Source organism: Macadamia integrifolia, chromosome 12 (assembly GCF_013358625.1).
Source record: "Macadamia integrifolia cultivar HAES 741 chromosome 12, SCU_Mint_v3, whole genome shotgun sequence".
NCBI classification, from domain to species: Eukaryota; Viridiplantae; Streptophyta; class Magnoliopsida; order Proteales; family Proteaceae; genus Macadamia; species Macadamia integrifolia.
Genome location: NC_056568.1, coordinates 99,885 through 113,227, shown reverse-complemented (window position 1 = coordinate 113,227; position 13,343 = coordinate 99,885). Strand labels below are relative to the sequence as shown.

General features: G+C 38.7%; 2 protein-coding genes across 10 annotated transcripts; both read right to left on the bottom strand.

Moving 5' to 3' along the window:
• Window positions 1-4,111: 4,111 nt before the first annotated feature.
• On the bottom strand, window positions 4,112-10,114 carry LOC122057142 (ribonuclease II, chloroplastic/mitochondrial-like). 9 transcript variants are annotated; one of them, XM_042619144.1, is made up of 9 exons: window positions 9,655-10,114; window positions 9,226-9,385; window positions 8,956-9,069; window positions 8,736-8,813; window positions 8,533-8,582; window positions 6,037-6,432; window positions 5,729-5,953; window positions 4,653-5,233; window positions 4,112-4,362 (listed from the first exon to the last, which is right to left on the bottom strand). In XM_042619144.1, exons 1-6 carry the CDS (start codon window positions 9,909-9,911, stop codon window positions 6,408-6,410), a joined length of 684 nt encoding a protein of 227 aa, XP_042475078.1. In that variant the 5' UTR covers window positions 9,912-10,114; the 3' UTR covers window positions 4,112-4,362; window positions 4,653-5,233; window positions 5,729-5,953; window positions 6,037-6,407. The 9 variants fall into 9 exon arrangements, with proteins under 9 accessions (XP_042475078.1, XP_042475080.1, XP_042475082.1 ...); XM_042619146.1 differs by lacking the exon at window positions 4,112-4,362 and having other exon boundaries at window positions 4,450-4,849; window positions 4,953-5,233; XM_042619148.1 differs by lacking the exon at window positions 4,112-4,362 and having other exon boundaries at window positions 4,450-4,841; window positions 4,953-5,233.
• A 1,077-nt stretch (window positions 10,115-11,191) lies between these two features.
• Window positions 11,192-13,249, bottom strand: LOC122057268 (pentatricopeptide repeat-containing protein At5g66520-like). Its single transcript, XM_042619318.1, has one exon. It carries the CDS (start codon window positions 13,108-13,110, stop codon window positions 11,212-11,214), a length of 1,899 nt encoding a protein of 632 aa, XP_042475252.1. The 5' UTR covers window positions 13,111-13,249; the 3' UTR covers window positions 11,192-11,211.
• Between the last annotated feature and the right edge of the window lie 94 nt (window positions 13,250-13,343).

Genomic DNA, 13,343 nt, shown 5'->3' with positions numbered 1-13,343 from the left:
AAGAGAGAGACAGACACAATAGATGTTGACTTGCGATATGAGAATTGTGTGCCCATCCTTTTTTCTAATGCAAAACAAGAGATCCAATTTTATTATAGGTAAGGGATTGACATACATGCCTTGGTATCCACATGTTTCCATCAATTGGGAGCATGAGACGGTTGCCAAATGGGAGTCACACCTTGAGAGTATGTACAACGTTTTCCCTTTAATTAGCTGGAAGAGGGTTCCTTTAGAAAGCAACACAGGGGACAAAAACAATGAGATCTGATACAAAACGGTATAGTATATCGGAGGGCAACAAGGTCATTTCGTGTGAGAAAGGAATGGATAGACATAAAGATATACTTAGCATAACTTGTCCATGTGGCTCAAAGAATCTTTTTTTTTTTTCATTATTATATAATAGAACTTTTTCCCTTATATTTACTAAACATAATTGTTTTGTTATGAAGGATATGTTAAGATTTAATTAATTTCAGAATTTATGAATATTCAGGTTCCTTTCCTTAATTACGTCCAGAGATGTTTCTAAATTAATTTGTAGTATTTTATTATTTAAAAAAGGGGAAAAGAAAGTTACATGATCGTGCGCCCCTATGCCCAAACACGGGGCGCTAGAGGAGGGGGTGATGAAAAGACCAACTTGCTCCTTGGTTTGGATGCCTATTCGTCTCTCGTAGTTGGTCTCCACTCTAGCATAGTTCCACATGATCAAGCAACGATCCTCAACCTATAAGAAAAATATTAGGACTCACTTTTTCATCATTGTGAAGCGAGTCTTTTCATCCACCTGGCCTAACCTTCTGAATGGATTGACGAAGGGTATACCAGATAACAAACAATAAGGAGTGAGAGTCACTATAAAAAAACACATTTAAAGCGACGGTAAAAAAATACTACCTTCGCCAAATATAATATATAGCGACCGTAAAATGAATACCGTTGCCTAATACATTTATGGGGACTGTAAATTAATCATCCTATTAATGCATCCGGCTTTCTTGATAATAATGAAATTTTTCTTTGAAGAGGAACAAACAGTAATGAAGAAAATTAGTTTTTCAGAAAACAAAATTAGAAATAGTTAGTCTTGTTGGAGAGATCATTATGCTTCAACATCTATTTTTTAGATCGAAATTGATTACTGACTATGAAGATTTAGATCAGTATTTCATAATAGCAAAATTTTGATGACTTCATGTGCCACAATTAACAGAGAAGAGAACAAAACAAGAGGAAAGTGATGAGAGAGGAATACTAATTAATGAGTTAATTGTGATGAATGGGAATCATTAAGAGCTAAAAACTGGTCCATGTGTTGTCTTGACTTGAGTACTCAGTTTATGGATTGTGAGGAGAGGAACAAGAGGTACTAAAACCAAAAAAAATATGTTCCCTACCTCTTTTTAGTCTTCACTTTGTTCTCTATAATATTCAGTTCTCAGCTCACATAACCCATCAAATGGTTAGAAGTTTCTCAAGCAAGCAAGCAAGCCAAAACATGGAATCATATTTTGAATTTCTCTTTGTTAGAAGTTTCTCAAGCAAGCAAGCAAGTAAAAAGATGGAATCATATTTTGAGCCAACTACCTCCCACGCTGTATTGGACCACTTTGCATCTCTCTCTCTCTCTCATACACACACAGCTATGGAGAAAGGAACTCGGAGAGAGATCTCTTCTTTATTGATCCTTGTAGAGGGAGGGTGACCTCACTTTAGGGGCACCCACATAAAATTGTCTTTGATACCCAACTACCACAACTACCTACCTTAACTACCACTAGTAATAATATCCAAAAGGGTCAAAAACTGTTAAGACTAGGGAAAGGAAAAGAATATCAGCCATTAATTATTCTTTTTATTCAGATTACAGAATCAGGGGAAGGGAAGGGGCCCCATGGAGAACAAATTAAGTGCCAAAGGCACTACTATGTTGGCAATAGCTTAGGCAAATCTCACTTTCCAACACTCTCCCCCCTGGCTCTTGCTGGGAGATTTCAATGAAGTACTCATGGAGTCTAAAAGGAAGGGGAAGGAGGGTTTGATAGATCATTAGTAGATTACTGAAATTTCATGGAGGTTGAAACTAGTGGACCTGCCTTCACATGGTGCAACAGAAAACAGAGCAAAGGCTTTATTTGGGTAAAGTTAGAAGTTCTCAACTTCACTGCCACCAAAAAAAAAAACCAGTTCCACAGAAAAGTGTTACATACTACTCTTGTATGACTTTGCTTTCTTTTGTTCATAGAAAAGAAGAAGAAGAAGAAGAATAGGATTTGGTTGCTTTTTTGATTAATCGGACTAAAAGAGGTCCATTAAGAGGAATCCAAAGTTTCTCATAAGGTAAAATAAAAAAAATGGAATCCAAAGAGAATGGGAAGGGTTTTGTCTGTCTAGGCACTACGAGGCGAAGTTGCTATTCATTGATCTTAGAAAAAGACAATTATTTCTCTAACCACTTTTAATTTCTCCTTGGATTTTTAGGAGAAAAGAATGCTATCTGATCATGCACTCTTGTGCGGATTTGACTCCTCTATGGCGCAAGACAATGTCCGGTGCGTATCCAACGCCTTGGGTAGCGTGTGACCGCCTTGGGCTTCATGCCAAGGCGTTTCTTATCGTTGGATGCATGCCAGACACTGTGTTAGGCCACAGATGAGCTCAATCCCTCTTATGCCACATAAGGGTGGCAAAATAACCATCTTGCCCTACCTGTTGGATGCCTAGATACACAATCCCATTGGCCACACACTGGCCCAAGGGCCATGCAAGTCATGCGACTAAGTAACATTCTCTCTCTTATTTAAAAAATTCTTAATGTCCCATATCCTCTCTCATTCCAATTTCTTTTTTGTTACCACAATTGGTGAAAAAGAAGTAACCTTACTATTTTGCCTTTTCAATATAACACATTTCTATGTTCAATGAAGGTAAATCCTATCATTTCACATAGATAACAATAGCCTTCTTAAATGACACGTCACTTTCAAATTATTGCAAAAATTCACCCCTTAAAAAAAAAAAAAAAAAAAAAAAAAAAACTCACCATCTTGACGACACCAAGGTGCACCCATCAATCAATTTATTTATTTTTCGGTAGAAAGCTTTTAAATAACATAATTAGAGAGAAAAGAGAACTAACTATTGAAAATTTTAAGATCGCCAACATATCTTTGAAGGATGGTCATGTAAACAAGCCGCTTGGAAATTGAAAATCTTGTGGTGGGCTGTGACCTGTGTGATGAAAAAGCAAGGGTAATAGTCCAATCCTTAAGATAGGAGTACCATTACGACATCATTAGGAAATAGCTCAAACCGTTTGTGTTTCCAGAACCCCTAACAATATGCTCTTTGGTTGGATAAAGACTCACCTAGGTGTAGCCACAAGTCCACAACAAATTTAAAAGCAGTACAACAATAAACACAACTCCAAACATCTGCACACCGATCTCTTTAGATGAATAGGAAAGATGTAGAAGATGAACAAAGTAATGGTTATCAAATAACTACAAGGTCATACATAATTCACTGACAATACCGGTTAGCTTTGCAGTGCTCCGTTGCAAATCTAAGCAGAGTACCTTACGAGCTCACGTTGCTTGCCCAGTTAATTGAGCAAGCCTAGCCACATGGAAGAAATCAATGACAATATTTAAACCTAATCAGGGGCAATTAAGGATACAAAGTTACTCTAATTCACACTGAATACACTAATACCGATACAGGGGTGGCAGTGGTGGTGAAGGAACAGGACTATACGCGGGGGGGGGGGGGGCACAGAATATAACAGATCACGGTATGGAGGTTGGCTGTACATGCTGTAGGCATTATAATATACGGTATTGTCCTGATGAATATATGCTGTAGGCATCATGCTTCCTAAATTTTATGTTACTTTCAATCATGATTACAAGAAAAAAGAGTTTCATTTTCTTTCTTAACTAGTTTCTTTCCTTCATTTCTATTTATTTAGCAATCAAATGGAATTTTTTTGGGGGGTGTAAATAATCAAATGGAACAAAATAGACAAATACAACACATGCCCTTAGGCCAAGATTGGACTCTCTCAATCTCTCTCTCGGATAATCTTTTAAAGTTGGGAATGGAATTGGAGCTCTTGAAAATCCTCTACTATTTGAAAGAAAGTAAAATACCAATACAGCAAATCTTGACCAGTTCAAAAGAAAATTTGACAAAGCCAGGATCATCATGGTGGGACAAATCAGATAAAGAAAGGTAAAAAATATCAAATTGCAATCCACATATTGGAGCCCAAACATCCTTACATTAACTGTACTCCTGTACCATCCCCTTCACATATATGGCTGAGATCACGATCCCATGGCCAAGGTCTGAATCCTGTTCATCCAGGGATGAGGTTAAGCTCATTAGAACATTCCATTTTGGCAACTTAAGGGCAACTCCAAGAAAATATCAAAATCCAAATTTTGAAAAAGGAGGATGCCACACATTTATTTGGTAGATGCAATTGTTCTGATTTACACAAGTATTCCTGGTATTGAAATTTAGAGAAAACATCTGCTTGAAACACCATATTATCGATGCATAAAGCATGCCAAATAGATTAACCAAAGTGCGAGAAATCAGACCACTAAATTATCAGTCTACAAGCGGAGCTAGTTGGGGACCTGTATGCTGATAGCAGGAGTTAGTTCTTCCAGGGAGGAGCCAGTAGTATGTAGCATCAATTTGCAGGGTTAAGGGCCTGTGTATAGTGATGCAGCAGCAACGGTACTCTTGTACCAAGGCTAACATTTACGAAGATTCTCTCCAAGAAATGATGTCTTCTCTGTTCCAGATTATGAGCATCTGGCAGACTGGTAACCTTGCACAACACCAAACATTTCATACTCAAATCTTTCCACACCATGTAAAGGGAGATTCCGAATCATTCCGTAAAATTTTGAAGTAAAGTAGGGATAACTCACAAAAAGGTCCAGAAATAGGAAACAATATTTTCCAATTACTGACTGATTGAGCACAGATTAGTCCTGCCTACCAGAGTGATGACCTTAGCAACATCAAGAGCCAATGTCTTTGCAAAGTCTGAGTTTGGGCATTGAAGCATCTTTTTAGATGCCTCAAATAACTTGCTGGAGTGACAGAACATCATCACGTGGATGAGCTTCTTCCACCTTAACTTCTATTTCATCTCCAATCTGTATACCCATGGATACCAAGGCAGAAGCTTGAATTCCAACCTACATGACTAAAGATTGAACGACAACTTATATTGTAGAAACTGAAATAGCCCCAGCCAGAAAAAAAAAAAAGAAAAAAAAAAATCTCCTTTCAAAAGAAAAGATGTAGCGTAAGACGTAGGGAGAAGTACCATTGCATCCTTTATCTGTATAGGCAAGAAATATGAACTGAGATTCTTTAGGTTCATTAAGTGTAGCACACTGACTCATTAATTTTTATCTACTTCCTAAATAAATCAATTCAGGGATATGTTTACACTGCCACTAAATAAATTAATCTCTCCTAGAACCCATAATCTGAACACCTTAATACTGCCAGTTATTGCAGCCTGCAACTCATATGACTTGTAATTATTCAATGTGCCTTCCAAATGACATTTATTGTCAATTGATGAGTAATGCTAGGAATGAAGCTAATGCTACTGAAACTGGAATCTACACGACCAGAAATAGATAACAAAAGGATGAAACACAATCATATGACGCCAATGTTTAGAGATTACCTCCATCAATAATACGGCTGCCATTCGATCTTTGATAAATCTTAAAATCAAGGCATGGAACTTCTTCTCTTTGGGTTGCCTTCTCAGGAACTCTAGTAACCAATATTGAAGGCTGCTGTTGTAGAGTCTTTTTGCTACTCTAACATGCATGTTTATCAGTGATGCCATTCCTTCCAACTGACCAGCTGAGAAAGGAAGAGAATCTCCTCTAAGAAAGGCTTTCACCTGCAAAAGAGGGGGCATATAAACTAAAAAAATGTTCAAACCTATAATGAGTCAAGGAGCATCATCAAAATTAAAAAGCAAACCTGATAGTGAGCAAAAATATCCATATATCTACGGATTGGAGATGTAAACTGAACATAACCAGGAATTCCCAAGCTGCCATGGTGTATAGGCCTCCTGAAATTCATTTCTGCTGCACGCATTATTTTGACACACGCAGAGCTTCTAACAGGTCCTTCGGGAAGATGGGCAAATGCAGATGAATCAATGTTTGACTGAGGTTGCCCCCTGTAAGGTAAAGGTATATTCTTGGAAGAACTAAAAGTGGCTATAACTTCTCCACACAGTATCGTCATCTCTGAGACAAGTCGCCTAGCAGGGTCTGCTTGGTTTTCAACATAGAGATTGATGGATGGCTCTGGATCATCTGGATTAGCTACCTTGATGTGTGCTTCTATTGTTGCTGTGTCAATTGCACCCTGAGGAGGTCATACAGAAGTATCATCACAGAGAGGTTTAGGCAACAATATGATGCAGTACAAGAAACCTGATGGACAAACATGAAAAGCCTCCTGAAAACTACATTAACATAGCATGCCACAATAGAAGAGGGGCAAACATTTGAATGAAAATTAGGAGACCTTAAAAGAAACATTAAATGACCGGCTAACATGACATCAATCGCAGATCTTGTTTTGGCAGAGGTAGACAGGATTGGATATACACAACAATTTTGACTGCCCTGACTCTTGTAATGGAGGATCATTAACACCACACAACTTCGGGATCATGCTACCCATGCCATACGCTTTTGAGCAGCCACAGTTCATTTATAATGTTCCATGTTACCAATATTTTACACATAAATTTATTATCATATTTCTATCTTTTGCTTCAGCTATAGACCTATAGTACAATTATACATACCATGTTGTACATATTACTTTTCTAAAATTCTCAAATTGTAACATACATAAAGCATCCAAAAGTTCTATTTTCAAGAAAAGTGAAAAGGGAGGACAAATTCTAGCATGAAGGGTGGAACAGGAGTAGCAGAAAGGGTTTAAAATAAGGACTCCAGGAAACAAGGAACGACAGCTAGAACAAGATCACGGGTACAGGTGAGCTCGTCCTCTTCTACTGAATCGAAGCATAAAATCATGCGCATTAAGATTCCTCCCACTCCCACTTCTCTTTCCAGCTTGTTCATTTGGGGGAGTAATGTAGAACTAGATTTGACAAACCAAACTAGACCCAATACTGCAGGAACTTATAAACCAAAGAACAACCAGATTTCCACTAAGATAACCAATTAAATCAGACCAACAGAAACAAAGCAAACAGCAGCTATCGATCTAAGAAAAAACCCAGTAATTTCTATGACTGAACAATACCAGATGGGCAGAGACAAATCAAGGACTGATAACAGTTCAAAATAGTGTCAAACAATTGGTAATTAATGATTCAGAATCTGAAAATCACAGCAGGAATCAACCCAGATCAATCGATCTCAGTTCAGTCCAAAACAGATCACTAAAAGACGAAAAAACAGAGATTTTATAGGAACTTCCAAATGGCTGGTCAAAACCAGCCCTAACTTAGGTCGAGTTCTCCTTGGATGCTAGAAAAGCCTCGATCAAAACTGTAGCCCCAACAGAGAACTAAAACTGCTACAGGTTCCAGGAACCGATTGTGCAGAAAAAAGAGAGTTTCTGGGCAGATTCAAAAAAATAACATCCCCGTCTTATGAACAATAGCAGATCTATGAAACAAGCTTGAGAATAACTAAAAGAGAAATAAGAAGATACTTGTAGAACCCTCTTGGGCTTCACACCGCAGAGAGTCAATTGGATCATCCACCAATTTCTTCAGCCTTGATCAAACACAAGACAAATCTTCATGAAGAAGACAATAGCAACAGCCATTAATTTTTTTATCAAAATCATTCTAGGCTTTTAGGAGCCTCCTCTTCTTTATTTATAATATTAATGGGGGGAGGGAATTAAAAAATAGAAGGTTCCTCAAAAAGGAAACCAAATATTCTCCTAATACAATAGTTACTAAAAACTGAAATTAGAAACTAACTGAAATTAGAAACTAGTTGAAAAAGGAAACTATCTACTAATGACTTGACTCAATTAATAACTTGACTCCTAAAGAAACAAATATAACTCAAATCAAGCCCAATTAAAAAGGATACTAATGAAAATGAAAACTAACTAGTATTCCCGTACTCAATCTTAGAGCCCCCCTTTTAGATCCATAAAAGTGGTCTATTACACTCAAAACACATGGGATCAAAAGCCTTACATGTATGGAACCCAATTTTAGGCTTATTCATAATAAAACAAGCCTATTTTTGTAATTAATCTGCATCACCCCACCTGACCTGCCACGTGACAGATCCCACACATGTGGGGAAGCAACGCAACAATGACAGTGTTGCTTCTACAGTCCCAATTTTAACAATTATCTTGTAAATCACCCACATCATAAAACCGTTCTCAAGAAACCATTGTAAAACCACAATTTTCCACAAAATAAATAGATACGTGCAATAAGTTGACAGCAAAAAATACCTGAGCACTCGGGCAGGGTTGATAAACAGAATGTAATCCTTCAGACTCCACTGTATTGAATTAAATTTCATCTCTTGATATCAACAAATGGGCACAATAACTTTCCAAAGGCTCCATGCTACCAAATATAATCTATATTTCATGAAACAAATTCATTCAAGGGGCAACAGCACAAAAATATCAGTATTTGGACAAGATTTTACCACAGCAAGCTCTTCCGTTGTCACTAACTTATTACTTTCCAGGCACTCCATCCAAGCATGTTCAAGTAATGTTGGGTCCTATACCACAAAATACATAAAAAAAAGTTAAATGACCCCATATACCATTTTTTTTTTTTGGTTTGGGGGGGGGGTTTTGAGGAGGTGGGTTGGAGGGGAGAGAGGGTGTTTTTCCAATCCCCAAATCCAAAAAAGAACATACCAAGTTAACTTGAGCTTTCTGAAGAAAATTTGAGATCTCTGAATGATTAAAATTTTCAACACCTGGAACAATATATGTAATTTGTTGGGGTTTAATGGAGGATGTGACACCATTCTGCCACAGCCAAATAAGAGAAGGAAAGGAAAACAGTGTTAACATAGCTAACACACTATTATATACTAATGCTTAAATGATGGCAGAAGAAACTCTAAAGATTTAAAACACCTAACAACCTATTCAACAGACTGCAATAGCTGTTCCCAATAGAACCTGATCGGACACCATCCAGTTGTTCTTCTCATCAGGTTTCTGAACAACTGCCAGCAATACCCTTTCAGAATCTTTCCGGAATTCAAGAAGCAGCCCTTTCTGTAGCACCCGTTTCTTGAACTTATCTTCAACAGGCTCCTTGCTACTCATTAATCTCATTCTGCCAAATGTACGTACACCTTAGATCATCAAGCATATACTTGGCATAAAAAGATGCAAGATTCTCTAGCAAAAACTCTTTGACCACATATACAAATCAGGATTACAGATTCATTGCTGGTTGGGGACCTTAAATGATTAGTTAAAGGTACAAACTGGAGATTAGATGACAACTAAATATTTAGAAGAAAAAAATTCAGTGAAATTAGATAACAGGAAAGCATATAATTCTACAAGAAAACAAAACGATGGAAAAAAGTGGCAACGTACTTTGTGCTCTCACGAACTCGCTTCCTTGTATGTATCGCTTCGAGCTTTTCAATGACGCTTTCGATGAGGCTATGAACAGAGCAACGCAGTGTGTTATCATGAATTATGAGCTTATCCAACCACATTGTTCGAAGCCCTAACTTCGAGTTTCTGCTAACATAAGAAGGCCGATAATATGATAAACTACAAAGAAATGCGGGGAGAGAGGAATTAGCATAGCGAAGGATAGAATTGCTGTTTGCCGCACGCATCGCCATTGCTATTCACGAGACTTGAAGAAGCAAGATTGCAGGCCTCGTTAAGATGAACAATGAGGTTAAGATTTATAAAGGAAAATCTTGAAACTCTACTAGAGTTCAGACTCGATACATCAGAGAAGAAACAGAGGAGCATGCCAGTAGAAACAATGAGATTGAGAGAGGCTTAAAATCTTTTGGAATGACCGTCTGAGGGTGTATCTACATTATCTGATTAGGGGAGAGAGGGTTACCACAGGGTTTCAAGAATCGGTGAATCAGGACAGGAATCGCCCTATTCAGATCAGAATTGGCGGCCTCCACTCACCGATCCCAATTCCTAACGATTTGATATTCCAATGATGGTAGTGCATAGAATGGTATCATCCACATGTGCCCATACGAATAAGAATAGGAGAGAGGGTGTTAGTGTGGGCCTCATCATGATTTAAATAAAAAAAGGTATCAGATCATGTGTATCAACTTATTTGCATCAGTATAGTTCATGCTCGACATTGGTACCTGCCTAATCCTGTATCAGTGGAACAATTCTCAGGCATCCAAAATAATAACAATAACAATAATCAAAATTGAAGGCGTAACCATCTAAGTAGACCCGATATGGCCACCAACTGAGACCAATACCAATTCTAATATTGTTTTTCAAACCAATGTGCCCTACATCTCACATATGTGAGAGAGTATATACTCAGATAATGTGTCTTTCCTTAAACCATATATTATAGGAGAAAGTTTCACCCCACCATTGGTAAAGAAAAAGTACTCCCATTTAGCGTCATTATTACTCTACCATTATTAGACAAAGTCAAAATTACTACTAAAGTTGGTTGGTACAATGCCAATGTCTTCATCACGTGTCTTGAGGCACTCACGCTTACTAGTAAGTTTAGCTCAAACTTCTAAACTAAAAAAATTGAAGAATTATGTTGGAACATAACATATTTAATATGCAAAAAGAAGTTTTGTAGGAATGTGACATATGCCAGCATTTTCATGTGTCTTTCTGATGAAAATAGACTCCGGCATTTATTTTTAGGAGGAGATAGAGAGAGACAGAGACTTTCTGGTATAAGCCATGCTATGGTCAGAGAACCACATGGGAGTGTTGCAATTCTATTAAACCAATAAAGATATATATATATATATATATATATATGTATCGAATGTTGAACAATGGGAATGAGAATGCATGTCACACTCTGTTTCAGCCTTATAGTTCGAAAAATAAAAAAATCCCTTTATTCTTATTAATAGATTTTAAGCTCCAGAAAACCAATTACTTAATTTAAGTCAAATTTCATTACCAATAATCTTTACAAGAACAAGAACCATCTTTGAAACGATGGAATCGATTCCGATCACGCACAACTATCTCTCTATCAACAATAGCCGATATAAGTTTCAACGCAACATGACAGTCCTCACAAACCCGAAGGTTCTTCATTATCCTAATGGGTGTTCCTGGTGGTGTCTTCATCAATCCGTAAACAACAGCCAACTTCTCACTATGGCGATATAGAACGAGCTCTTTCTCATCCTCATCCATGTCAAGCAAGACTACTGAAGTATCTGGCACGTACCCTTGTTGCTTCATCTTCACCAGCAGTTCTTCCCATCCATGATATATCTCCTCGGCTTGGGGATGATCTCTTTCCCCAGCCACAAACTCATTAACAACACCATTGATAGTGATCGAGCTCAATCCAGGCGTCTTCTTCACACCTTGAACCCTCATCATCTTCCTCACTCTTGCTGTGTCCTCCCACCGCCCTGCATCTGCATATATGTTTGACAAAACTACATAGTACCCATCGTTCATGGGGTCCAACTCAATAAGGTGTTTGATCGCTTCCTCAGCCAACTCAATGTTCTTGTGCATTTTGCAGCCCCCAAGGAGAGCCCCCCAAACAACCCCATTAGGCTTGATGGGCATGTTTAGGATGAACTCATGAGCTTCTTCAAGTAGCCCAGCCCGGCTTAGTAGATCCACCATACAACCATAGTGTTCAATCTCGGGTGTAATCCTGTAATCGTTAGTCATGCTGGCGAAGAACTTGCGACCTTCACTTATCAAACCCATGTGACTACAAGCATGTAGAAGGCCTACGAAGGTGACTGCATTGGGCTTCAGGCCTATTTGGATCATCCTGAAGAACAGGCTTAGGGCTTCCTCACCCTGGCCGTGCATTGCAAGCCCACCAATCATAGCTGACCAAGACACCACTGTTCGTTCCCCCATTTTATTGAAGACTCTGCGTGCATCCTCCAGGCATCCACAATTGATGTACATGTCAATCAAAGTGTTGCAGACGCGAACATTCCTCTTGAATCCACATCTGTTTGAGTACTGATGAACCCTTTTACCCAAATCCAATGCACCCAAATCCGCACAAGCTGCCAGAACAGCCACAACCGTCACTTCGTTGGGTTTCAACCCTGCTTCTTCCATCTGCGTGAAATAATCAATTGCCTTCTTCGGCTTACCACACTGGGTATAACCTGCAATCATTGACGTCCACGACCTCACATTTTTCTCAGGCATTTTATCGAACAATTCTTGGGCCTCATCAACCTGTCCACGTTTTATCAACTGGGTAATCATGATATTCCACGTTACAATATCTCTCTCCGCCATTTTCTCGAACAGCCACCGAGCATCATCCATTGAGGCAGAGCAGGCATACATATGAACTATAGTGTTTTGCAGGAACAGATCTGATTGGAACCCAAGTTTCACAACCAACCCATGTACGATTCTACCGTTCAAGAGATCCGATAAGAGCGAACAAGCTTTGAGAACGAATGAACAAGTGAACGTATCGGGTAGGACATTAAAATGGCGCAAGCGATAGAAGAGAGAGATTGTGTCAATCGGGGAATCCCCCTCTGCAAAGGTTTTCAAGCAAGAATTCCATATTACAATCTCTGGCTTATCAACCCGTTCGAAGATTTCTTGAGCGTAAGTGAAGCTTGGGGAGAAAGCGCAGACGAGGCCAACTCTAGAGAGAGGAAGAACAGAGTAAGAATTGTTGGTTTTAATTATGTGAGAGTGGAGCTGCCCGAGTTCAAATGGGGTTTTGAAGTTGAAATGGAGAACTGTTCTGAGATTCTCGTCACATGAAGATTGTGGGGTCTGATGGTGGATCTGACTGGCTCTCGGTGAGGGTGGAACGTTGAGGGGAGCCAGAGAAGATACCATTACATACCCGTCTGTGTCAGCCGAGAAGCTTTCGTCTTCTGTTCGGGGACGGGTTATCTCCTTCAATACAGCTCTACAGCATACAAAACGGGCGCAAAATCCTTTCTTCTATTTTGTTAGGCTCCTCAATGCTAATTGTTATGGTGATGGCATTTAAGATTCAAAATCTTTCTTAAATCTTTTTTTTTTTTCTTATAATTTTGGGAAAACAAATCCCCACGCCCTCCTATGTC